This window comes from Leuresthes tenuis, unplaced genomic scaffold (genome assembly GCF_036924035.1).
Source record: "Leuresthes tenuis unplaced genomic scaffold, fLeuTen1.0.hap1 SCAF_5, whole genome shotgun sequence".
In the NCBI taxonomy this organism is placed as follows: Eukaryota; Metazoa; Chordata; class Actinopteri; order Atheriniformes; family Atherinopsidae; genus Leuresthes; species Leuresthes tenuis.
The window spans coordinates 37646141-37673953 of record NW_027325359.1 but is presented as its reverse complement, the minus strand read 5'-3'; the positions used below and the strand labels follow the sequence as shown (position 1 = coordinate 37673953).

The window sequence follows — 27813 nt, the reverse complement described above, 5'->3', positions numbered from 1 at the left end:
TTTCAGGTAATTTAGAGGTGATGATGACTCCAACAACATGCACATTGATCAGGGGTTCAGTGACACCTGTGGCCCTAATGACCCTCTCTGCTCATAAGCTGAACTGAAGAAGCCTTTCAGATGGGGTGAAACGTCTTTAAGATCCAAGAAGAACTCCAGATGCCCTTATTCAAGCTCTTATGATTAACCCTAACCTGGATGATTGATAATCTTCATCAACATGCTTTCTTCTAGTCTGCTGTAGAGCTCGCAGCTGTGGATTATACCAAGGATCCAACCTCTGCTGACTGCTTGCCTTCCTTTTCAGAGGAGCAACATTGTCCAGGGTTGAACGCATTAAAGTTCTGCGGCAGTAAAGTTTATGAAGCTGTCCTCTGTTGTTACACATGGCAGTGAAGAAAATGATAATGGAATTGATTATTTAGATTTGGTATCGCATTCTCTGATTTAAAAAAAATAAATGTCAGTGAATGTGCTGCAGATGTGTTTTGTGAGTCTTATTTGGTCAGATACAACTCAGGCTGTTTCTGATGCTCATTGAACCCAATAAAGGAAAAACAGCGGGCTTAATGGACATATCTGAGACTCATCTTCTGTCACCCACCCTCTAAAATGATATAATAGGGAAGGTTTTAATTGTGCTTTTAATAAGCATTTGTGGAAGGAAATATGAAGGAATATGACCAACACACACATCGCCTCCGATACAAAATGGAACAATAGATACACTGCATAGGAGATAATGGCAAGTAAAACATTTATAATCATATTGTCATGATCTGGTGTTTTTTTTCTGGTTTAATCATTTTAGTTATTTGGTTCTCTGCATTTTTCCATCAGTATTTAGATGCTGTCATTTGTCCTAGAGTTCATAAATTTGGTCTTTTCCCGGATCTCTTCCGCTGTCACAGGGTGACTGCTAACCACAGGTAGGACTCAAATACAGGATTAGGACAATTAAAGATTTTATTTTCACAGAAACGTTGAATCTGTGTCCTGGAAAAAACAAACAGGAAAGTCCAAGGGGCCCGGGGCGGCTGGAGCAACTGGACGTAGACAGGTTAGTTAGCGTGGAAGCTCCAGTGGATAAATGTTCCAGTGGTGTATAGACAGGTTGCCTTTCTGTGGTCCGGAGGGAAGGTAGCGGCTGGCTGGAGCGTCTTATCCCGAGTAGCGGCGGCTGAGCAGGCAGGCGATAGGGCAGATCCAGGCCAGGCCGAGGGGAATGAGGGATGTGAAGTGTACCCAGGAGCTCCGTCGGGCTCAGAAGGAACAAGGCAGCACTGAGGCTGGAATGAGGACCGACGAACCAACACTTGAAGAGGATCCCAGATACTATGCTGAGAGCCAAACAGCGAGGGGCCCGGCGGCGCCGGCAGCAGCTGGACCAAAACAGAACATTAACACAGGCGCCGACAAGTCAAGCAAGCGATGGAAAGAGGTAACAGAAGCAGTTACCTTCCATCTTGCAAAGTATCGGTACCGTTAAAGACGGTAGAAAAGGTTCGAACGCCTGCTTCAAGTCGTTGAGCCGCGGTACGAACTGCCAGCCCAAAATACTTCTGCAACACGGTCAGCCACAGGAAGGCAGGGATGTCAGCATCATATGAGGCACAGAGTGCAAAGAGAAACTGGAAACAACACGGGAAAGCTCAGCTTTTTATTAGAGAATTAATGAAGGACATACATGCACACAAGCAGAGAGTTTGAAAGGAAACCGTACAAAAGTTTGATAACTTTAAAAGATTAAAACACACCTCCATAAAATTCAGAACCCCAACCAATCAGTCATTTGTAGACAGATAAAACTTTGTCATTTATTACAGATCTATATTACAAGCTGTTCCACACAGAAAATCCTCAGACACTAATCCCAAAGTGAGAGGCTGGTTTTGTTTGACCAGAAAAATATTCAATTACCAACATCTGGGAAAACTAGATTACACTTCTTTTCAAACTGATGACTAATTGAATGATAAATCAATGTGAATGAGTCCTGAAAACGTCATCTGATGGACAGCAGAGCCCAGAAAATAACAGCAGTGATGAAGATAGTTCAAAAACAATGAGTCAAGAGAGGAATTAAGGCTCTTTACTGTAGAACAACAGATCTGCCAGCAGTCCTGGGCTATCCATCCATCTCTAACCCCAACCGATAATATTATCAAAACCACGTCAAATGTTTCGTATCACTGCTAAAATTCAATCATCAGCCAGCTTCACCTGAGCTGCTCACTTCTCTCTGTCAGGCTTTACGTTGTTTTCTTACATTTAAATCTAAGTGCACTTGTTTTTTTTAAGCTTTTATCACAAAGTGAGGATCTGTCCTCTTTGTTTTTTGCCCTCAGAGAAGCACCTTTCTTCCTCCCGGAGCAGTTCTCTGCAGAATGGTTTCTCATGTGCTTGCTCAGCTTGGCTTTCTGAATAAAACGTTTATCACAGTGAGAACAGCAGAAGGTCAGCCGGCCTGTTTCTGAGCCGGTGTTGAGCTGGAGTCTTCTGTCTGACGCTGGTTTGGTGGTTAAAGCAGAGACTTTGCTCTGCTCACAGTCACTGTCCTCTGTTTCAGCGTCAGATGAATTCAAAGTATTGCCCTGACAGACGGGAGGGACTGGAGTTAACTCCCTGGCTGCTTCATAGTTCTTCATTAGTTTGGAGTGAAACTGCTGTCCTTTAGTTTTTGTCCACTCATCATCGCTGTCTTCAGTTTCACTCCCAGAGGAGTTGGCGGGCTTCTGTTGGGCTGCTGCTGGACCTCCACAGTCCTCCCCACCGCTCTCTGTTTCCATCTGCTCAGGGGCTCCGCTGCCTGCAGGCTCCTCATTTACTTTGTGAGGAATCGGACCGAACTGAGCTTTTACTTCATCATCGTCTCTTCTCACAGAGAAGTTTGCAACATTCTCTTTCAGTGCTACATGTTCCCGTCTCATGGGCTCCGAGTCCTCCTGTTTCAAGGTGGACCTCCACTCCTCCTGCTTGCTGGGCTCCACCCAGCCACCCCCCGGCAGCTCCAGATTAGTTGAAGGTCCAACTGGAACACAAATATCAAGATCAGGGTTTTTATCACAATTTATCTTGTCAGGAGTTTGACTCGATTACTTTGTCTGAAAAGTGTCCCGAGATGACACCATGACACCATGGAAATACACCGACAAGATAATGAAATGATTATTAAATATTCTTTGTGTTTAGGGGGGGGGGGCGTAGCTATGTTACCAACTACTGACCTGAAAACAGAATGCAGGAAAGCTGAACGAAAGTGGAGGGAAACAAAGCTTCAGATTCACTGTGAGCCGCACAAACAAAGCCTCCATGGTTCTAACAATGAGCTGAGCACAGCCAGAGAGCTGCATTTATCTGAACTGATCAATAAGTTAATGATAACTGATCTGGTTCTGTTTCAGTCCTGGTTCTGTTGGATCTCAGCACTGTTTGATCACAGAATCCTGTTGCCCCGGCTGGAAAACTGGGCTGGACTTTCTGGTCCTTAACTGGTTCACACCTTTGGTGTCCTTCTGCCTTTGTGCATGCACAGGATTAGCTCTTTAAGTGTGTTTAACACCAATTTCCTCATTGTAGTGGTTGTGTTGAGGATAATGAACCTCCCCAGCCATCAGGCCAGTAACACAATGCATCTGTACCTTTCAAAATGTCTGAAAAGTCCTGCTCCTTTTCCTCGTGACTCTCGGTCTTCACACGGACAGTCAGAGGGACCCTGTCCACTCCTTGTAGCTGCTGTCCATCCCGGCTGCTCCACAATCCCTCTGTTCCCACTTCAATGTGTGGGGGAGAAGCATAGTTCTCATCCAAACCTGACTTCCACTTCTGCTGCTCTTGAGGTACCTGCTGGTTGGCCAACACCTGCTGCACATCTGTGAGAACGACCAAAACACAGATGCATATTCCATGAGAATCTGATGAGAGCAGATGAAATGCAGATGTTGACATGATGAATCAAATCCAACTCATTGGTCAAAACTGGAGAACTGACTGAACTGCAGACAGTTTCTCACAGTCCCAACCAACTTTTATTTGGTTAAAAACTCTGTCTTCTTAGATTTATTTGAAATGACAAAAGTCTAAAAACACCTAAAAACCTGGTTAAACAGCAACTGAGCACAGCAGTATAACACAGTGTTCAATAAGCTTCACCATGAAGAAAATTACATTTCCAGCCACCAGAGCCATGTTTAGCAGAACCACAGAACTGGACTGTGTCGTATGACAGGTTGTTGTGAGAAAACTGCGGCTGCATGAGGACTTTTATACGATGTGCCATCTTACTGAATATATGGGCACAAATTACAAATATTAGCATGTGCAACATGGTTCTGTTAGAGTTTGGCAGTGATTCGGCCCTTTATTACATTCTAAAGCTCCTTCTATGCACATGTTTGCATGCAGACGCTCAGGATACCCCAGACATTAACATGTAAACTGAACAACCCACACCGGCTCCGGACCCCTGCAGCTGGCTGGCAACATCCAGCTGTGAGAGTTATCGCTTATTCAGATCTACAACTTCCTCCCAGACATCTCGTGGTTCACAACTTCTCCCAGCTAGCCTAAATCCTAGCCTAGCATCCTCTGTTCATCAAAATTTGCCCTCAGACTCAAAGCCGTGGTGCAGCAGCACCAGTTTGAGAGAACAACACATTCCTCTTCCTCACACCCGTCATTAGGCGCATTCCCACAGGAGGAACCTTTCGCAGTTCCTAGAACCTTTTCAGGAATCGCCCGCTGCTGGATTCTCCGTCTCCTGACTCTCGCTGTGAGCTCTTCCAGCCTCCATCTGAGACGCCTGATGTCATCGTCCATGATTAATATCACCGCCATGCAGCCCAGGAACACGGTGGCCTCCTCGCTCTCCATGTTAGCTTCTTGTGTTGTTTTCTTCTCTCCTTACTTTTCCCGGGTTCTGTTCTGTTGCTGAGCGGCGCTAAAGTAACTCGTCTGTGGCAGACGGCGGCGTCACATCAGTCCCTGTCCAGGTCCCCGACTCATGTGAATGCAAAATGAAACGGTTCCTCTGGGGAAGGGCAGGTCTTAGAACGAAATTCGAGGTTTAGAACGTCTCTGTCCCAATGAGGCTAAAGAAACACAGGAAATGTGAGGCAGCCATGATAAACACACGCATTCATAGTAACAGCAAGTGCATTTTCAGCCTGAGAGCGAGAAATGTTTCCAGATCTATCGGTTTCCTCAGCCACTATTCAGAAGTGGACATTTTTCCCCACGGTCGTCCCCCGGAAGTGGAAGGAGACGATATTCCTGTTGCTGCCGTCAGACAGAAAGAAACAAGGCGATGGAGAACGTTGTGCATCTCTGTTCCATAACCAGCTCATCACAGATGGAGAGGGACGCAGCTTCATCTCACTCTGCGTTCTCCATCTTTCTGAATGCCTGAGTTTGTTGCTGTTGGCGGTGAAGACGCCAACAGGAAGTGGCTCTATTAGCGATAGCTGAAATGGGGACAGCGCCACCTATGGTACCGGGGTATGACACGCTTTGTGCCAGTGATTCCATTCATTCAGCGCCATATATCCAAGGATAATTACCCTCAGATAAGGAGCAGAACCCAACTGTAGCTTCAGTTAATCTCAGCATCTGGACCCCCTGAGTGTGCCTTCTTATCTGGATACTTTGTTAAATGCATTTAGCTGCAGCCAAAGCACTGTTCTAGTTAAAGAACACATGAAGACGTGCAGCCTACACATTCTCTTCAAAACCTAAAGGGTTTTAAAATGGATATAAAATATCTGAATTTTAACATAGAAAATCTGAAACTGAAAAACATTCTTGACTAATCAAAACAATTATATGGGAGAGAAAATATTAAGAGAATATATATGTAAATAATATGTTCAAACTGTAAGATTCTTTTCTATTTCAAACTTGTTTTAAGTGAAATATGATGGCCCTGAAACGGCTCCACAGAGCAGAGAACACCAGACTGTATCAGGGGCCTAAAGCTGAAAGGCCCTTTGACGCCATGAGCCTGAAATGTGAACAGAACACAAATGATCAACGTAACGAATGTACGTGACCTGAAAAAAGTTCCAAATATCAGGGTGTGGACAGAAACAGTGTGAGCCGTTACCAACCTGCCGGCTGTTGCCGACTCTCCGCTGGCTTCACGGAGCTTTGAGCTAGCTCCTCGTACTCTGCGATGGTTTTCACAAACAGCTCCAATATCTCATCAGCCGCCGCCGTTAGTCGCTGCCTCACCAACCCTCTCAACACCTCCACTTTGGACATGTTTCCGCGTTGACAGACAGAGGCACCAATAACGAAAAAAAGGCTAAATGTTTACCGTTAATGTACAGCTAGCAGGCAGGCTAAGCTAATAGCTTTACCGTCCAGGCTCAATCTCCCGCCGACCAATCAAACTGCCGCTTCAACAAAGACCCGAGGAAGCAGCTGTTTTACTGCAGCTCTGGAAAATAGGAGCTGCGAGACTCTGAGGATCCTTAACGATGCTGAAGTTCGCTTTGGTTTCACCGCTGCCCGTTCAGGAATTAGGGTTAATTTCACTGCTTATTTTTCACATGTAGCTCACCCTTACGGAAGCCGAGAACGACTAATTATTTCAAAGTTGTGACAGAAAAAAACGACTTACTATTTCGTTATCTCGACATAACAAAAATCGTTTTCTCGTGAAAACTAATTTCTACCTACAAGAGCTGCCACGAACGGCCCTGCACATCTGCTAAACGGTAGCCCCTAAACAAACTCAGTCAAGTACACAAACTAATGTAAAGTGTAATTTTTTACCGCTAGGCTGCAGCTACAGCCAGCGGCTACGGAAGCCGTGTGGCAGCTCTTGAAGGCTGAAATCAGGACGATCACATTGTCCAGCACACAGTCATCAGACTTGAAAATTATCCCACGAAAAAAAATTCTAGAAAACAATCTTTGTTATATCGAGATAACGAAATAACAAATCTTTTTATTTTCACAACTTTGAAATAATAAGTCGTTTTCACGAGATAACAGTGCATACATTTTTTTAAATCCATGGCCGCTTCCATACACCTCAGAGTAGATCAGTGGTTCCCAAACTTTCTCTGCGGGGCCCCCTTTGGCACATAATACATTTTTTGCAAAAAATTTCTTTTAAGACAAACCTCAACCTTTTTTGAAAAAATAAAAGCAAACTGTCATTACAATTTCTTTTAGAATAAGAAATAAATAAAATAGCAAACCCCCTTTACAGTGTAATTATTTAAAGTTGGCTGCAGAGTCATCAAGCATATTTGAAACCGTGTCCATAGCACATGGAAGTATTAATTCCTCCACTATTGTGTGTTTTTCGATATATTTTACATTTGTGGCTTAATACATACTACAGCACAAAGGCATTACAATGCATCTAAGCGTAGAATTTTCTATTAATCTATTCACTCCCAGCACTTTGCGTAAACACGGAAAATGTCTGCGGCTGGCCAGGAAAAGGTGGCACCCTGATTAAAGCAGTCGCCATTGTTCGAGAATTTGGGTGTCAAAAATTTGCCATATTTAGCTAAATCTTCCTGAGACGTCATCAGTAAATCCCAGAACCGTTTAGGCCCAAAATGCATCTGTGATATGTTCAGAGAATATAAACCCAGCAGAGCCCTTAGATCCAAGGACTCGGGTCAGCTGGTCCAGTCCAGAGTCCAGACTGAACCTGGAGAAGCAGCATTTAGCTGCTATGCTGCAAACAAGTGGAACAAACTGCCAGAGATAGGGTTAAGTTTAGGTTAGATTAACCCAGAGATTAAACTGTCACCAAATGTTTTTAAATCCAGGTTAAAACATTTCTTTTCTCATGTGTCTCTGCATGAAATCTGCAGGATATCTTTAACTTATCCAGACTGTTGCTTGTTTTTATTAATTTTATTTCCTTTCTATTTATATTCTTTTGCATATTTTTAATGCTTTTTCTGCTCCCTGCTGCAATGCTTTTATTTTATTTAAAGCACTTTGAACTGTTTTGAACATGAAACAGACTCCATGAAGTATGAGGGCCAACATCCCCAAGTGGGGCTTGTGCTCACAGCCCAACACCGTTCAGGGTGACTGGCATTTGCCAGAGAACACAGAGATTGGCAGATTGGCGCCCTGTGCTCTTCATAGATGACAGCAGGTTCACTCTGAGCACATGTGACAGACGGGACACAGTCTGGAGACGCCATGGAGAACGTTCTGCTGCCTGCAGCATCCTCCAGCATGACTGCTTTGGCGGTGGGTCAGTAATGGTGTGGGGAGGCATTTCCATGTGCTGGCCAGAGTTACCCTGACTGCCATTACGTACCGGGATGAGATCCTCAGCCACTGTGAGACCGTATGCTGGTCTGTGGGCCCTGGGGTCCTTCTGATGCATGACCACGCTGAGCCTCATGTGGCTGAAGTGGGTCAGCAGTTCCTGCCTGATGAAGGCATCGATGCTATGGACTGTTCCCCCTGTTCCCCAGACCTGAATCCAATTCATCACATTATGTCTCGTTCCATCCTCCCAACGCCTCGTTGCACCACAGACTGTCCAGGAGTTGATGCTTTAATCCAGGACTGGGAGGAGATCCCTCAAGAGAACATATAGACATATCAAACTGGTTTCTGCCTTCTTTCACCTTCATAATAAATCAGGACCATCCTGTCTCAGGGTGATGCAGAGAAACTGCTCCATGCATCTGTTCCTTCAGGACTGAACTACTGTAATTCCTTATTATTGTTCTGTCCCACAGATTCTCTGAAAAGCCTCCAGCTGATCCAAAACCCTGCAGCCAGAGTTCTGATGAGATCTAACAGCAGAGATCATGTTTCTCCAGTTTTAGCTTCTCTTCTTTGGCTCCCTGTTAGATTCAGAATAGAATTTAAGATTCTTCTCCTCACATATAAAGCTCTTAATGACCGAGCTCCATCACATCTTAAAGATCTCACAGTTGGATATTTCCCCAACAGAGCACTTTGCTCTCAGGCTGCAGGTTTCCTTGTGGTTCCCAGAGTTTCTAAAAGCAGAACGGGAGGCAGAGCCTTCAGTTATCAGGCCCCTAAAAGCAGAATGGGAGGCAGAGCCTTCAGTTATCAGGCCCCTAAAAGCAGAATGGGAGGCAATTGGATGTAGGGTAGGGTTACCCTAACCCTGGGGTCCTTCTGATGCATGATAATGCTGAGTCTCATGTGGCTGAAATATTCAACTGGAATATTTCACTCATTGAGATCTTGGAAGTGTTATATTAGTGTTCCTTTTTTAAAGCAGTGTATATAGTAAGCCAGGACCCTACATTGTGAAAATTTGAAATTGTTCCCCTTATGACCCCCCCCACTCTCTTTTTTCCCCCCAGAATAATGAGAGAGTAATGAGAGAGAAAAGTCATAAGACACTATTCCCGATGGAGGGACAGGTGGGGATATGATTTTTGTTGGTTACGCACCAACATTCGTGACGGAAACGTGAGAATAATAATAGGTATGCACAAGAGTAATCTGTCTATACCCATAATGAATGAAGAAAGCAAATACATGACGTTAATAGAGAACAGTAGTCGCTATAGCGAATGTGTGGGGTTGGGGGGTGCTGTGCTCGGTGCCATCACGGCTCACACTGGTCCAGCAGGCTGTCGATGTGGACGCGGCACCCGGTGACTGAACACCGGGGAAGACCTGACCCAGCTCTGGGCTGCCAGCTGGCCGCAGCTTCACGGAGCGTCTCGCAGACACACACAGGTAGGTGTTCGTGTCTCCTGCTGAGGAGAAACAGCGATGTCCCGTCAGGAATCCGCGCTGAGCTCAGGATGAGGCAGGCCGGTGGGTGGATGTGCTCGGAGGCTCTCCTCTTCCAGCCTCAGCTGATTGTAAAGGTAGTGTTAGCTAAAAGTAGCGTGCGCGTGACGGCTCGAACATCGCTGTGATATACGGACTGTCGACTCAAATTTCTTTAAAAGGAAAATGGAAAGACAATCAGCAGAAGCCACAGACATGCGCATTAACAGCCTTCATATAGGGGCCTGTAAATATGTCAGCCGGACCAAGCCGACGTGACAGAAATATCAGGTGAAAAGGATGCAACGCCTTTCCATTTAAGCCAAAGGAAACAAAGCTGAATAATATCAGCTATAAAATGGCCATCAGCTGCCCCGCGGACACCACACGCACTCACACGCACTCACACGCACTCACACGCAGGCACACATGATTCAAGAGAGGATGAGCCCACTTTACAAGAAGTATTCACCACGAATGAGCGCGCGGAGCACTGACTCGTGCACACAGGCAGACCTTATGGCTTTGTAGTTGTAATGTTTTGTGCTCACTAACTCTGAAATGATGATAACACAGGAAGAAGTTGTGAATTATGTCAGACTGGAATAACACACAATTCTGTAATTCAGCGCTGAAAATCCATCCTTGTTAGTCTGAAATCCTGCTTGACATCTGACTCACACACACACACACACACACACACACACACACACACACACACTCACACACACACTCACTCACTCACACACACACACACACACTCACACACACACACACACACACACACACACACACACACACACACACACACACACTCAGCTGGATCCAGTCTGGGCTCCCCATGTCACTGTGAACAGTTACATCATTGGTCTCTTAGTTCACCTGTAAGGAAACAGCTGGGTGAACTAACACTGAGGTCATACATTATTCACCATCATTTGATAGATTTGACTGTGAGGTCATCTTGTTGCAGGAGTCTTCTGCTGTGGACCTGTTCTATCAGCCATGTTGATTGTATTTTGATTTATTTACCATAAATAACTGTAATTTCATGTAAGGGTTACACAAATGATTACTTTCTTTAGTAAGGTCAGCCATAATAATGAGCAGAGAAAGACGAATCATTTATTGCCATTATCTGAAAGTTCTCATCACCTTCTCAAGTTATTTGTTCTTTCAGTTCAAGCAGTTGTCAGCAGTCTATTTGCTGTGACAGCAAAGGTCAGCAGAGCTCATTGCTGATTTGCTGATGCTCGCCACACTGCAGGTTGATGAGACACCAGTGAAGATAACAAACTCCTTTCCTCCTGTCTTTGTGCTCCCTGTGTGGCAGACAGCTCTGTGGCATACCAATGCAGCCACACAGACACCATGCAGTGTTCTTGGAAGTCCATGGTGCTGCTGGCATTAGCCTCCATAGCCATCCAGTACACAGCCATCCGCACCTTCTCCACCAATTCCTTCAGCCTGCTGTGCTCTGTGGGCCTGGCACCCACAAGCTGCACTGTCAACTGTAGCCTTAAAGATGGACCACGAGGAGGTCAGGACACACTGGAAGGCCCAGACCCTGGCTGCAGTGACCTTCTTTCCCACAACCCCTCTTCCATCTCCTTCTCATCCCCATCCCTTGATGGCAATGAGAGAACCAACATCCTCATTCTGGCCACCACACGAAGCGGGTCCTCATTTGTTGGTCAGCTGTTTAACCAGCATCCAGAGGTGAGAATCAAAAGAGTCAATAACAGCAAACGATCCAATTATAGAAAACAAGATAAATATTCTGTCCTTTTATAGATCTGACCGTAACTCTGCTTCTGCTGTCATATGGATGTGATGTAAAAGAAACATTTCAGAATGCATCAGTTCTATAGTAATGCTGTTTCACTGCATTTTATTGATGGGCTTTATCACTGAGAGCGGTGAGAAATATAAGACAAAAAATAGATTTTGAGAAGTCACTGAGAAAAGGGTTAGGGTTGGTTTTTCTAGAGAGGAAAAGGTGTGTCAAGAGTGAATGTTGGCTACAGTGAAGCAAAGTTTAATCATATGTTGGAGGTGTGCTAAAGGAAACTGAACTGAATCATACTGTGTTAACCACAAAGAGGGAAAAAACTCGTTGTTAGTCATTGGTCACTATAATAAGTCATTATGTAGTTATTGCTGCTGACAGGAAGGTCCTGAAGGAGCCTCTGACTGAACACTCTGTTGTTTATCAGTGTTATGTAGAGTGCGAGCTGTGTTGTCCATCATGGTCAGCAGCTTGTGCTGAGCAGTCCCAGCACAGAACCACACCTCTTTATCAGTTTGTTCAGTTGCTTTGAGCCTCTGGCTCTGATGCTGCTGCCCCAACAGATGCTGCAAAGCAGACTGATAGAAGATATGAAACATCTTGGTGCCGACACTGAAGGACCTGAGCTTCCTTAAGAAGAACAGTCTGTTATATTCTTTCTTGTTGTCCAGTAGTCTGCTGTCCAGGTAAACCTCCAGATATCCGTATTCCTCAGCTTGACTCAGATGGTCCTAGGTACTCTGTACAATTTCCATCTTTCTGCATCTTCTAGTATTTGCATCTGTATTTTTCTTTCTTTTGTCAGAAACTAGGACTGAAAATCGGCCCATTAAGACTACGAGTCAACTCACTTAAAGCATTTCCAGAGTGTTGCTCTGCTCAAAAATAAAATCCAGATTTTCTAACCACAGCCTCATCTGACAGAATCACCATTAAAGTAACTTAAAGACGGCGTCTGTGCAGTGAATTCAGCTGAACTGACATGTTCCATGATCTCCCACAGAGGAAGTTAGAGGGAGCAGGATATCTGGAAGGTTTTTTCACATACAGTCGCAGCACCAGACATATTTCAGTCACTAACTGGATTCCCTTCTCCAGCCTATGTATACTGGGACAGGGACAAGGGTGAACTCTAAACAGAGCTTAATTTGATCGTGTATTAAACAGCGCTGAGTGAAGCTCTACCAGGGAAACAGATGGCACCAAATTAAAGTAGAATAAATATGATTCGATATTTAGAATTAAAATGTCAGAATATGACCCAACTTTAGTAGAGAATGGGTAAACAAGTAGCTTTAAAGGAGCTTTAAGTGCATTATATGCAGGAACTCTATGTAAATGAGTGCTAATAAAGACTTGATTTTGATTCTTGTGCATGAATAGCCTCTTGCTCTATGGGACAAAATGACTCTGATGGTCTGCAGAATATCTGCTTTGTATTTCAGAGCACGTTCCCAACAAATACACACTGCCTGTTCGTTTGTTTAAGATTGGTTCTCACAGTTGTGTGTGTGGCCATATGTTGTCTTCTATGTTTCCTCAGGTTTTCTACCTTTTTGAGCCTCTGTATCATGTTCAGTTGGCACTGCTGCCTCGATTGGCGCAGAGTCGGAACCTAGCTCAGAGAAAAGCAATGCTGGGAGCAGCCAGAAACCTGCTAAGGTCCCTGTTCCACTGTCACCTCCACAGCCTGGAAAGTTACATCCAACCCCATCCTGCTAAGCACCTGACTGACAAGCTGTTCAGACGAGGAGCCAGTAAGACACCTGCTGTCCACATCTCATGCTGCTGTCTTAACAACACTTTGAGGTTTTGCCATGTTTCATGAAATGTTTGTGTCCTGTGTTTAGGTCAGTCTCTTTGCTCTGCTCCTGTATGCGAGCCCCCCCTGAGCCCAAAGGAGCAGAGCCTGGTGCTGGCTGATGAGGGGGAGTGTGTGAGAAAGTGTGGGCCACTAAATGTATCACTAGCAGCTGATGCCTGCAGAGCAAAGCGCCACGCAGCCATCAAGACGGTCCGGATTCCCCAAATCAGTGACGTCAGAGCACTGATCGAGGACCCAAGACTCAACCTGAAGGTAGAGAATTATTTCAGAGAAGCTATTATATTTTAGTACAGCATGAATTTCTGTATTGCAGCCTTTAGTGGTGCAGATAATAGCTGTAGACTTGAGACTTGAATGACCATGACCTAGCCTATACTTTCTTTTGGAGCTACAGACATGAAAATGAAAAGAAGGAAATTCTAGATTCACATTCAAGAAATTAGGTTGCTATGATGAACAAAAAGTCTTACATGAATGAACTGCCCAGTGGCTTCCTTTCTTCATCTCTGCATGCAATTTTTTTTCTCCCGATTTCTTTATCTGCCATTTCCTGGTGGAATTATTATTGGAATTAATATTATTATTATTATTATTATTTTGTACAACTGAAACTTTTTCAACTCCCACCAACAAGCCACACTCCTATATTCCTTTTTTCTGGAAGTACAGTGCTTTTTTTCAGTTGCTGTTTTTTTGTATCTCTTGAGTCATTGAAATTGACAGGTGAAAGTTTAGTACTGCAGTCTGCTGACCCATGTGACTTGAGATCTGCACTTTGCAGTAAATGTTGTTTACTTCAGTTACCTTGTCATCTTTGGGTTACAGCAGGAATGCATCCGTATTTCAGCACTTCTCTTTCTGAGCCATACATTTCTTATGAGACTATTGGACTGTGTTGCTTCAACTCATATTCTTATCCAGTGAGAAGCTGAAAAGTGACTCCCTGTCCTCAGCCACTTCCTCCAACTCTTCAGGGGGATCCCGAGGCATTCCCAGGTCAACTATGTCTCTTGGTTGACCTGGGTCTTCCCCGGGGTCTCCTCCCAGTGGGACGTGCCCGGAACACCTCACCCCCCTAACCCTAACCCCAGGAGGCATCCTAACCAGATGCCCGAGCCACCTAATTGGACTCTTCTCCATGCGAAGGAGCAGCAGCTCTACTCGAGCCTCTCCCGGTTGACTGAGCTTCTCATCCTGTCTCTAAGGGAGGCCCAGACACCCTGCGAAGGAAGCCCATTTCGGCCGCTTGTATTCACAATCTCATTCTTTTGGTCACTACCCACAGCTCGTGACCATAAGTGAGGGTAGGAGCGAAGCTCTTGATTTAGAGACTTGGAGAGCTACCAATCTAAGGTCGTTGCATCAAATTCACTTTAATATATAGAATACTCTAAAAAGTCGCACCAAGTTTTTAAAAAACTTTTTATGGAGCCCTGAATTGTGTACTGATGTTTTTCTAGCTTAAGAAATGCCATCATCTCACAGACCCAACGTGAATAGGACGGAGGTGTGGTCTATTTCCAACCAAAAAGGATAAGTCGACAGGCTAGTAATGTTGAGAATGCTATGAAGTCTGAATGATGTTTTGGGGGGTTGTACACACCCCGAATTCAAGTATATTAGTGTAGAAGAGCTGGAAAAGGGATTTGTTCCCTTTTTGTTCCCTTTAAATGATCAACAATTTTCTGTTAATAGCAGAAGGGTCTGCTGAAGACAGGTACGTAATTTCTATCAAAGTCCTGTGTAGAATACAGGTTTTATGGCAGTTTGAATACAACCCTCACTATCAGTGTAAAGGAGATAAGGACAGCCTTCTTTGAATAGCGCTACCAGCTATCTGTAATTTCTCAACACAAGAAATTCCAGCAGTTCACTTTTTACAAAGTACCTTAGTGAAAATTACTGAACATCTTCTTTGGGTGGAATTTGTTTTGGTCCAATTTCTTCAAGGTAAATTTCAACTCGTGAGCAGATGACCTTTGCGTATCTTCATTTCTGAGAGTTACACGGTTACCTTTATGCAGGATAGCATACAATCGCGTCTATCAGTATTCACTGACCAACTAAATGCAAATGTAGAATCTGAAGCGTCTTCCCACTCCGTAAAAGTTGTTCCAGAGTCATGTTTCCCATTGTGTTCCATCAGCTTCCTTTTAATTACACTTTTTAATGGTTTGGGAACTGGGGATACGAATTGTTGTATTTTTTCAGAGGAATCTGTGTCCGTTCTTGCTGAATCTAAGATTTCAGCTGCTCAACAGTCAACGTGGTTGTTGTTGTCTGATTCTCCTCTGTCTGATTGTTACCCTGAAGTAACAATCCCAGAGAGGCTGAGTAGTCAACCAAGACAGCCCCAACTTTTCCAGAGTCTTTAGCATCTCAGGGCGAACTCGTTCAAGCTCTTTAACTACCTCGACGACTTCCGCCAAGCTGATGGAAAAGTCTTCCTCAAGTCCTTTGACTCGACAAACTACTCAGTTCAAGTCAGCACTTCACCACCCAGGTCAAGCACAACCTGGGAAGGTCCCTGCTTTCCCTTTCTGAGTCATCAAATGTTTTGCCAGAACACCCTTGAGGCCAACCGAACGTCCTTCTCCATAGTCCTTCCCCCCACACCTGAGTTTTAGCTTCAACAACCACCAATGCTGCAGTCCTTTTAGCTACTTGGTACCTGTCAGATACTTGATGCAGATGCAAACATACCTGAAAGGCCTCCTTCTTCAGCTTGACAGTTTTGCTCACTACTGGTGTCCACCAGCAGGTCCCCAGTTACCACCAAAATGGGCACAGACAATCTTCATTACATAACTATTAGAAGCTGCATCTACAGTGGAGGTTCTGAACATGGTCCATTCAGATTCCATGTCCCCAACCTCCCCTTAAAGGCCACCGCCTTTGCTCTTATGTTGTATGTTATTATTTCCTCCAAGAAAGTGCTTGACTGAGGTGCTCAATCAGGCTGTGCAGATGGTGAATTGCATCAAAACAAGGCCCCTGAAATCTTCTCTCTTTTCCCAACTGTGCGCCGCGATGGGAGCCAACCACCAGCACCTGATCCTCCACACAATGGTACGTTGGCTCACGGGGAAAGTCCTATCCCGTCTTTATGAGCTTTGGGAAGAGCTTTTGGAATTTTCACATGAACACGCTGTCTCGCGTAAAGACAAGCTTGCCAATGAGAGGTGGTGCACCAGGCTGGCTTACCTTGCAGACATATTTGGGCATCTCAACAAGTTAAACGCCTAGGAATGAAAACATTTTATCATCCACAGACAAGATTCGGGGGTTTTTGGGCAAACTTATTCTGTGCCGCAGACTTTGGAACAGGGCTCCATGTTCCAGCTGGCATCAGCTGCGCCACAGGCAGCAAAGGAGCGCACTTGTATATGTCGAACACCTTCAGACCTTAAAAGAGAGGTTTGAGCGGCATTTTCCACGTGTGACTGACATCGAGGACTAAGTCTAGATCCGAGACCCATTCAACCAGGAATTCTCAACAGAAAAGCTCACTATGACAGAGAGAGAGGAGTGTGCGGTGCTCTGTGTGGACCGCTCACTGAAACTCAAATTTAGTGAGCTCCCACTGGATCAGTTTTGGTTGGCTTCTGCATCGGAGTACCCACGCATCTCCCACCACGCGATTGAGCAATTTCTTCTTTTCCCCACTACCTACCTGTGTGAATTGGCATTCTCTACACTGGTTTACATGAAGAACAACAGGAGGTCACGGCTCTCTGTTGAACAGAACTTGTGTATGGCCCTTTCCTCAGTGCCACCAAGGAATAAAGAAATCTCGTTAATCGAATCGTTAATCCGCCTGCCTAACGTTTATAGGTTCTGCTAAACTCTGACGCATTTGCACGATGACGTCGTGTGCACAAGTCTTTTGTCTGTTGTCACGCACTCCTGCCACACATTGTAAATGATAATATAACTTTCTCTGGCACGCCTCTATCGCTATGGAAATGGAAGGAAACGCGCACATCTCCCATTGTCTGATCAGAGTAGTTTTAGCTTTAGCAGGAGAGATGTCACCCTTGCCTGCATTCAAAACTTGAGAGCTCTGTCACGTAAAACTTCCAGGTCCTGTTGATTGTGATACTGTTAGCGACAAACTGTATGAATAATTTACATCTGATATAAACATTTAGTTGACGAGGACTGTAAGAGTGAGGCAGCTACCCCTTTCATCGAGGCAGGGAAAAGTAAAATGTAAAATTAAAGTAAAATAAGGCGAAAATAGATGAAATGTTGGTGTATACTTGAAATTAAAGTGTTATTGCAACCAAAGCCATTTGTACTATATATAGCTGGATGAGAATCAATAAGGGAATCGATAAGGAATGGACTCGATAAGTGATATCGACAATGGAACCGGAACTGCTAAATTCTCAACAATTCCCATCCCTAACCCCGGTAGTACTTTGCGATCTTATCTGAGTGGATGAATTTTGTCAGTGGACCCATGTCCATGCATAAACATAAACATTTAAACACCTGGTGAGGACCAGATCATTTTTTCTATCATTTCTTGGGCTCTAAAAAGGTCAAAAGTGAAAAAGGGTCAGTCCAACTGCATATGATGCTGTCATTGTCAGCAGGAAGAAAGTCACTATGGCCAATGTAGTACTTTTAGTACCTTGCCCAAAAATACACTGACATGTAGTTGGGGGTCTAACCAAACCTTACAAGATCTTTTGATGAAGGACAACATATCTACCTTCTGAGCTACATTTGCCACAAAAAGAGTGACGACAACACAAGATGGTGAAATAAAGAATTCGGTTGTCAGATTTGTCTATATTCTGCTTCTGTGTCAAAACACTTTCCAGAGCTGTCCAAATGCTGTTGGAATGGACTTTACATTTGTCACAATTCCTCAATTTTTGTTGAAAGAAATATTATCTGGATTGTTAAATCGACTATCTTGCCATGCCATCTTGCTAAATCACTGTGATGTTACCATTATAGCATATGTTTGTTATGTTTATGCATTTGGCAGACGCTTTTATCCAAAGCGACTTACAAATGAGGATATATCATTACAGCTAACGTCAAAGCTTACAATAAGCTACAAAGAAGGAAAACCACCAGTCAGGCTCTGTCAGAGGTGATAGTGTAGTGATAGAGTGCAGGGAAGAGGGAAGTACAGAAAGAGAAAGTGCAGTAGAAGGAGAAGGGAAGTACAGGGTAAGTGCTGGGATAGGAGATGCTCTCTGAAGAGCTGGGTTTTCAAGAGTTTCTTGAAGATAGACAGAGACGCCCCTGTTCTGGTAGCACTTGGTAGGTCATTCCACCATCATGGAATGACACAAGCATGGTGGAACTGAAAATAGTTCTTATTGGTAATTTAAGGTTTCATTCCTTTAAAGAAATGGAAAAGTAAAGCTAAAACCCCAAGTCCTCAATCAATAAACTGCTTGTTCTAGTTTGCTGTTAAAATTGCATTGAAACTGTCATGAACCTCTCTATTTCAGTGAACTTTCCACACCTGTTTACTTGAGTTGAACATGTAAAAACCTGGAGACTAAATACTGAGGGTGATTAGGGAGTGAATGCAGCTGAGGGGAGAAACACAGGTGACGTGAGTGAAGCTGATGGCAGGGCAAGAGAGAGACTGAGGAAAACAGTGGAGACTTGACTAAACTAAAAACTAGATAGGAAGATAAACCATGACAAAATTAACAGACATGACACATACACCTTCAAATATATTCTGGCAAATGGACATATCTGTACGATTGCTGACAAAACATCTTAACATTTCCACTGACTACATTCATCATCCTCAGGTGGTCCAGCTTGTTCGAGATCCACGTGGTATCCTGGCATCTCGTATTGAGACATTTCGAGATACTTATCGACTATGGCGTCTATGGAGAGCAACTGGGCATCGACCCCACAATTTGGACCTGAGACAGATCACCACAGTGTGTGAGGATTTCCTCCAGTCTGTGTCCACGGGCCTGGCTGGACCTCCCTGGCTCAAAGGGAGATACATGCTCCTCAGGTGAGAAGAACAGGAATAACGGTGGACATATAGTATGACATCTGATCAGACTCAAAAGCCACACATGTGAAAACCATGTTTGTGTGTGACGCCCCTATGGAGAACAGTACCAATGAGTAGGATATTGTCCTTGAGAGGACGCATTTGTGTCCTGTGTTGTTGTTGTTTTGAGTCAGATGAGCAGCTGTGCACGTCACAAGTAACATGTCACAAACGTGCTTGTGTTATGGTTACGTTTCAGCCGATTGTGCACATCCTGGTTTTTGGAAACCTGGAAAAAAATTCTTACAGTAGGTGTTTTGTTTTTTTTAAAGCTGATTTCAAGACGAGGGAGTCATCTACTTAATGGAACAGCTCCCATCTACTTGAATGCTCTTGCAAAGGCTTATGTCACAACTCGGTCACTCTGGTCGTCAAAGGATTGTTGTCTAGCAGTGCGTACACCGTTGTTACAACCGCCGAGGGCATGTAACAAACCAACAACCAAGGAATGAAGAAAACATATGAAATTATGTTTATTTGATTGAACTGGAAAAGGATATCAGCTGCTTATACCTATGGGGGAGGAAGGGACAGTTGGTCGTGCAAAACAAATGAAATATACATTACAAAACCAAGCCTAACTTTCTACTAAATTTAGAAGGTCAAATCAAACAAAAAAAAACAAACTAACTTATCTAAAAAATGTTAGTCAAAACAAATACAGAGAGTAGCACCAACCACTACAACTAGTGTGCTAGACATAGAATAACCTATGGGCAACAATGTATAGGGTGTCAGGGCCTCAGGACACAGATGCGGGGTCTATTCAGTTCAAGAATGTTTATTAATAAACAGGTTGAGGATCTCCAGACAGAGCAAAGCAATGGGCTGTGAAACTCGCTAATTATGGTGGAGGAGAGTGCAGCTATGAAAATTAAGAAACAACTCTCTCCACTCTGGGAGGTAAACAGAAGAGGCTATTTAAGATTACAAACAAACATTCACGCTCTTCTGTTGAGGCAGAATTAACAAAAGAGGACGCTCTCCCAATAACGGGGCAAAAGTACACACAACATAAAACGCACCTCAACGGGAGGCTCTATAAAACTTATCAGCTCACCTTTAACGGCGGCACAAAGATCTCTAAGAACAAAGCAACCACTCCACTAGTGGAGGAACTATGAAACATTAACATGTAACGACCCAACGCTCCTCTAACGGAGGGAACTATGAAAAATTAACACAAACAAAATAAATAAATAAATAAATCACTTCTTTATGGAGGAAACAAAACAGGCTATGAAAGACTTACCGTGGCATTAAACTAAAGCTATGGAATAAACTTACAAAACAAGGTGACTCTGCAGGAGGATCGCTTCACTGCAGGCTCGAGGATTCTGTGGCTGTGGATTTCTGTGACCAAAGGACGCTAGCTACCCCAGATTACCTAGTCCACATGCCTCCCATCGCATACCTGACGTAGCAGCATCCAGTTTCACAGTCAATGAGTAATGGCAGAACAGAGAGCTGTGTGAGGGAGGAGGGCAGCCTCCTAAGTGATCTCAGTGAGCTTCTTTTAAAGGAGGGCTCCAAGGTGCAACTCATCCAGATAATCAGTGGAGAGCCAATGGCACTCAAGGTTTATTAGGTACTGGCTCAGTACCTAATAAACAACCTCCTGATCCCATAATCCCGATATATAGACCAGTGAGCAGTGCTGACCAACATGTCATTGGGGTCATCAGGTGGGAACCTCCTTTCATCAGTGTTTCGTCCAGTTGGGCCAGGACACCTCCAGGAGGGTAGACAGTTATCGCTGGCGTCCCAGAGTCACTCCCCTAATGCCAGCCATCACTGCTCCTCACACCACAACAACCATCTTTTCTTCCACAACCACAAGCTACCCCAGCCTCTCACCAACTGCACACCAGTCATAGCGGGGTGGGGATACAAACTCTGGTTCAGGTAGGGGGTAGAAATAGAAGAAGTAAAGATAAATAGGAAAGGGATTCAAACCCTGGTTCGGGTAGGGGGTAATGAAAGTATACCCTACTCTGTCCACTTACACCCAACTCCCTCAACAATGAGACAAAGGACTTTGCAACAAATCCTCTACATCCTACTTCCATGGGACAGATCCTAACTTTCCATCCTCGCTGCTCTGCTTCTGTCCCCAATTCCACAAATAAGCTTTTTCCTTTCATATGCTTCTGCCACTAATTCCTCCCAAAGGAACAGTCAGCTCTATGAAATAGACTCTCATTCTACTCCTAGACCACAAGACTATATCAGGCCTTAGAGTTGTAGAGGCTATTTCCTGGGGAACAACAAGCTTTCCTCCTAAATCTACCTGCATCTCCCAATCACAAGCATCCTCTAAGCTGCCTTGCCTCCTTATTGTCTTATTAACTTTCTCCCCCTCTTGAACAAACTGAATTGCCACTCTCTTCACCTTAGACCCTCCTAAATTCACCTGCCTTCGTTTATCTTCAATACCTGCAGCTAAGCTTCTTAATACTGGGTAATGTCATCATGTATACCGGCCTTGTGACAGACTAACCTTACAAACTGACAGAATGTGCCTTAGAGTTGCAGTACCTGAACATAATGAACATAACGGGTCTCCATTTACCCAGAGTTTTAGGTTCTTGGGAGTTGGCAATACATCAACTGTTGCCCCTATCAAAAATCTAAAACTCCTTTCCTCCATACTCCACAGCTCTTTCCAACTAAGCTTTTTCTTCTCCACACCTTCCCAATTCAACCACTGTCCCTGCTCAGCCTGAGCCACTGCCTTTATACCCCTTGACATTTCCTCCTGTCTACGAACCTGCTCAACAACTAGCTTTCTCTTCTCCATGAGATCTGCTCTACTCCACACTGGTTTGCCTGGGCCAAGCCCCAATTTGAACATTACCCACAATCTCTGTATGTCTAAGAGTTGCTTCTGCCTCCTGAGCTGCCATTCTTGGATTCCATTTCCAACCCTTGGTTGGGTTTGTAACCACCTTACTACCTGTTCAGGTAGTAACAATATTTTTTATTTATTGGTATTCTTACTGACAGTAATCACTGACCTATTTGTACGTTTTTGTCCATTTTTACTTCTTTGTGCAGATATGAAGATTTGGCCAGGTATCCCCTCCAAAAAACAAAGGAGCTGTACAACTTCCTTGGCCTGGTTCTGGACCACACTGTGGTGGACTGGATCCTCAACAACACTAGGGGCAGCAGTGATTTATCATCCCGGCAGAAGTTCACCACTGTTCGGGACTCTGCAGCAAATGCAGAGAACTGGAGGGTGAAGCTGTCCTTTGACATGGTGGTTTATACCCAGACTGCCTGTCAACCACTTCTGGGGCTCCTTGGATACAAAACAGTGTTCCACCCAAGAGAACTAAGCAACCTCTCCCATTCTTTAGTGGAGGACAGGACGTTCCTCAAGTTTTTTTAAGCTGATTACAACAATAATTCATCAAGAAAGGACAGCACTGTCATTTATAGGGAACAGAATGTGCAGTACATCTATTTCCTCACTCTGGTATGATGGAGAAATCAGTCTTTTCTGAAACAGTGATAACACATCCTCTCTCACACGTGTGTTATTCTCTAATATATTTATTCTGTAAGTAGTCAATCACCTCGTTTTTTGTACTTTTCCTGACTGAATCCTACCAGGTAGATTTAGAGGATATCCCGACAGTGCATACAGTCCCTCAAATGTATGAGTGGTTTATTCAGTCTCCACAGGATTTTTTGGAATTAATTTAATCCAAAATGTAGGGTTTTATGTCACTGAGTCACTACAATATCAAAATCTAATTTGTAGATGTAGAAATGCATCTGGCGGAGTATTCCACAGTGTAGCTAAAGGGTCTGCAGCTAAACGTCCATAAAAGCTAAAGTAGAGACATTTAAGTACTTTTCTTCACTATATTTAGAAAATTGCTTCTTTTGCTTTGTTACACAGTTGCTCCCCATTATCTTTCAGCTTGTGTGTTAATGGTGGTAAAGTGCAATACAATGTCAACAACAATGGTTTCTATTGTTACTTTCAGTGCCCGTGACAAATAAAACTGAAAATAAAACACAGAGGCAGCTGAAAAGCTAAACTGCACAGATCATCAGGATCAAACAATTGTTCTCAGCACTTTCAGTTGAATGGTTTGATTTAATTTGTGTCGGACTACAATAGTTAGTTAAACCTGCAAAACTGAATCTGTGTTAACTCCTCTTGGATATGTATTTTGGACATCATCTCTGAGCTGGGCTCTGAATGCCCTCGTGACTTGATGCCATGTATCGGTTCTAATGGCTCCGAAACTTTTCTCCAAAATGTTCTCATCCAATCGAATGTTCTCCTGAACTATACTAATAACTGAGCTCCAGCATCTTTATATTCTTGCATGAGTGAAACAACATTACTGCCAAATTCAAAGTAACATTCAATGTCTCTTTTCTAAGAAGAAGATAAATGTTATCACATTCCCTCATGCACTTTTAAAATGAGTCAAAGAAATTTCAAATGATTATTTTGTCCCACCAGATTATTGTTTATGTATATATTGGGGGGAGGGGGTCTTTTAAAAATGATAAAATTAGGTGAATTGAATTTATATTTCACTTTTCTTGCATTTGTGACCACCAACAATCCACATTCACCCATTAACAGACACACAGGACTTGTCAGTGTTTTTTCCTTGTCATACACACACCGACACACCGCTGAACGCGTCAGAGGAAAAGTGGACTTCTGTGTTTTGCTCAGGGACACCTTGGCATGTGGACTGTGTCAAGGCCAGGGGTCAAACTTCTGACCTCTTGAATACAAGACAACCACCCCTCCTCCCGAGTTACCTCTGACAACAAAAGCATAGTTTAAGTGCTCAGGACTACTTTGTGGATGTTTCACCTGCTTTAGCCAGTAAAACTGTAATGCCTGATGACAAAAAATACTTCATTTTTATTGATAGTCACAGCAGTTTTATGTTCCTTTATGGCGAAAATTAAACTGATGTAAAAAGTTTAAAAAACAAAAGATCATCTGATATAAATTGATGACAATTGTAAAAGAACTTATTGAATCTTTAACAATAACCCATATATGTAATCAGGCTTTTCAGAGAGATGTTTGTCCTTATTGTATGAAACTGCTTGTGAAGCAACACAATGAAAATAAACTGAATTTTATTTACTTACATTTTGCAAAATTGAGATAAGCATTGTATGGATGACTATAGGCCAATGTCCCTTAAAAAATGTTACAAAAAATATTTGCCAAACCTAATTATGGATTTTGGGAAACTAAAACTACAGAATCACTTATGCTGAAAAGGAGGAAGTAGCAGAAATATTGAAGGCACCTGAAAATAAAGAGTCTAATGTTGGCATTTATTCATACTTTTCACATGACTTTTGATAACAAAGACTTATTGAAGAAAATTTGGAAAATTATGGAATAAAATGTTCAGCTTTTCTTGGTTAAAAAGTAATTTGGGAAACAGTACTATGTGCAAATGGATGATTCTCTGTCAGGAATGACTTAGGAAACTTACCTGTGGAGTACAACAAAGATTTCTGGTTGGCCAATGGCTATTTATTCTTAAAATTAGTGCTCTATTACTGATTTGTTAAAGTGTAGTTATTGAAATGTAAGTTATGATTATGCCACGTCCATATGTTGGTCATTTGTCTCCAAAGATGCCTGCCTTACACCTCAGACTCGTCGTCTTACAAGAATAGCCCAGAAGGGACAAACAATAATTTTCAAATTCAAAGAGGTTTATTTTATATAAACACAGCACAGCAAGGCAGGATGAGGATCTCCTCACAGAGCAAAGTAACCTGCTGTGAAAATCCTCTCCTCAGTAACTATGGGTGAGGATGAGTGCAGCTATGAAAGTTACAAACTTAAACCGCTCCACTCTGGGAGGAAAACAAAGGGCTCTTTAAATTTAGCAAAACAAAGACACGATCTCCTAACGAGGCAGATTTAAACAAAGGACGCTCTATGAAAGGCACTATGAAACTTTAACTATAAACTTCAAGCGCTCCTTTAACGGAGGTGACTATGAAAAGTTACGAGAAATCTCTCCTTAGGGTAGAGGAACAAAACCAAGCTATGAAACTTACCGTGATGAATAAATAAACTAAGGCTATGAATAAGAATAAATTACAAAACAAGATGGCTCTGCAGAAGGATCGCTTCACTGCAGGCTCGTAGAAACTATGACTGTGAAAACTATGATGAAGACAAGGCTGGTAATGAAGCTCAAAGTGAGACAACATACTGGCACAAGACAAGGGAAACGCAGATTATTTGAACACATGAGGGACCAAGGGCAAGATACCTGAAGTTAGTGACTTTCAAAATAAAACGGGACATGACGAGACAAGACATGAAAAAGAACGTAAATCGTGACACCTACCACCATAGTTTTTTCTGTGTGTGTAGGAAGGAGCGGTGACGTAAGGGGAATTAAGCTGGTTGCCCTCTCTAATTTATGCCAGTCGGTGTCATTTACTGCAGATTGCAGAATTATGCCAAATCCATTAAGTGGTTCCTTTTTCGCATTTTCTTTAACTTTTTTTTTCAAAATATCCCTTTAAGATCCAGGATGTCACAGATGTCACTGTCTTACCTGCACTAAACATCAGTCAGAGCAAGCTCAGTTTGGAGGGGCAGGGTGCTCTGACAGGAAGCAAACCCTGACCCCAGGGACCATGTTTGTCCATCTTGAACAACTAAAACCTTGAAAATTTCAAAGGTTTGAAGCTCATTAAGATCAGAGTTATTGTCATGTAGATACAGGGAAATACACAAAATCACTCCTCCACATTCAACCCATCACCCCTCGTCCCAACCCCCATCACAGATGCCATTCACAGCCCCCAGGGAGCATGGGGGTCTTACTCAAGGGCACCTCAGCCGTGGCAAGGAGGTGGACTGCCACCCATCCAGCTGTCAGTTCACCAACCTTTGAGTGGCGAGAGTGGGAATCAAACCAACAACCTTCCAATCATTGGACGGCCCTATCTAACCACTGAGCCACATCACTCATAAAAGTAGTGTTCATAACATTAAAATGCCAAAGCTTACAATACTGATGGGGTTCTTTTACGAACAGTGTCAATGTGTCAAGCACAGTTTGCTGTCGATTTCAGTACTGAGATATCTGGACTACTCCACCACTTCAACCACCGTCTGTCCTTCACAACAGGGGACACAGGGACTTTTCCTAAAATCAATACATAACTCTTTAGTTGTTTTTTTGTGATTTCATGGCACTAGTTAATAAAAATCAGTCTTTAAAGGATGACAGAGCCATCAGTAAATCTGATAATGTAGTAGGATGGTTTCAGATTTCCTTTATATTTAATGCAAATAAAAGAGGAGAGGCTACAGTGTTCCTGGATTTTTACACAGCATCACTTTTTTATTAGTGATTCACTTTTTTCTCAACCTAACATCAAACCCTTCCTCGTTTCCGATAGCACGGTAGAAGGGGCGTGCACCAGCGCATCAGGAGGCTTCAGAATAAGAACTGTATTCCTTTGCCATCTATTATTATGGCAAATGTCCAGTCTCTGAGAAATAAGACTGATGAACTACAGGGAGATGTTCTTCACCTATGGCAATTCAGGGATGCATGTGTCTTGGCGTTTACTGAGACATGGCTCTCTGATTCGGACTGTGACTCTTCTCTGGAAATGAGCGGCTTTGGTGTTCCTGTGCGTTGGACAGTGAAGTGACGCGTAAAACTCAGGAAGGAGGAGTATGCTTGTACATAAATCGCAGATGGTGCAGCCAAGTAACTGTGCGTAAGCGGCTGAGCTTTTATCTGTGTCACTGAGGCCGTTCTACCTTCCAAGGTAATTTACTCAAATATTCGTCACAGTTGTTTACATCAACCCCAAAGCTGACATCAGATCTGCAACTGACACAGTCTCACTCAAGTCGCCTGTTTTCTGTTTCACAGCTTCACGTCATCACCAATCACCTCCCCACAGTATATAGTTTCCAGGTTTCCTTCAGTCATTGCGAATTCCTCACTTCACTTTACCTCTCATGCCTTGTCATCCACGTCTTGTCAAGTCAGGTTTTTGCCTCACGGTATTTAAACCATAGTTCCATAGTCTTATTTTCTTGTTTCATAGTCTTGCCATATTTTGCCTTGCTTTGCTTTTTCACTGTTAAGTATTTTTGACATCCAGCTTAGTCGCGACCTTTGTTCTGCCTTGTGCGTTTTTTGAATAAACCTTTTCATTTTTTGAAGTCTGCATCTGGGTCCTCCATTCCTTGCACCACCGCTATCTGACAGAAGGAATTCGCCAGATATGGACCCAGCGGACTTACGTGCTCTCCAGACCCGACTCACAGCCTTAACCTAATTAGGGGCAAAGAAGAGAAGCTAAAACTGGAGAAATATGATTTCTGCTGTTAGTTCTCATCAGAACTCTGGC

At 43.4% G+C, this 27813-nt stretch overlaps 3 protein-coding genes across 3 annotated transcripts in view; 1 reads left to right on the top strand and 2 right to left on the bottom strand.

The window, feature by feature from the left end:
• Nucleotides 1–27813, bottom strand: part of wwp2 (WW domain containing E3 ubiquitin protein ligase 2) — a 304365-nt gene that overhangs the window by 208661 nt on the left and 67891 nt on the right. The window lies entirely within an intron of this gene.
• LOC140307792 (uncharacterized) lies at nt 1661–6781 on the bottom strand. The gene is made up of 3 exons (XM_072386803.1): nt 6105–6781; nt 3642–3872; nt 1661–3031 (listed from the first exon to the last, which is right to left on the bottom strand). The coding sequence occupies exons 1-3, from the start codon at nt 6256–6258 to the stop codon at nt 2253–2255; spliced, it is 1164 nt and encodes a 387-aa protein (XP_072242904.1). The 5' UTR covers nt 6259–6781; the 3' UTR covers nt 1661–2252.
• LOC140307791 (carbohydrate sulfotransferase 1-like) lies at nt 9582–24506 on the top strand. Its single transcript, XM_072386802.1, has 6 exons — nt 9582–9708; nt 11078–11463; nt 13077–13290; nt 13384–13610; nt 19151–19368; nt 22468–24506. Exons 1-6 carry the CDS (start codon nt 9606–9608, stop codon nt 22802–22804), a joined length of 1485 nt encoding a protein of 494 aa, XP_072242903.1. The 5' UTR covers nt 9582–9605; the 3' UTR covers nt 22805–24506.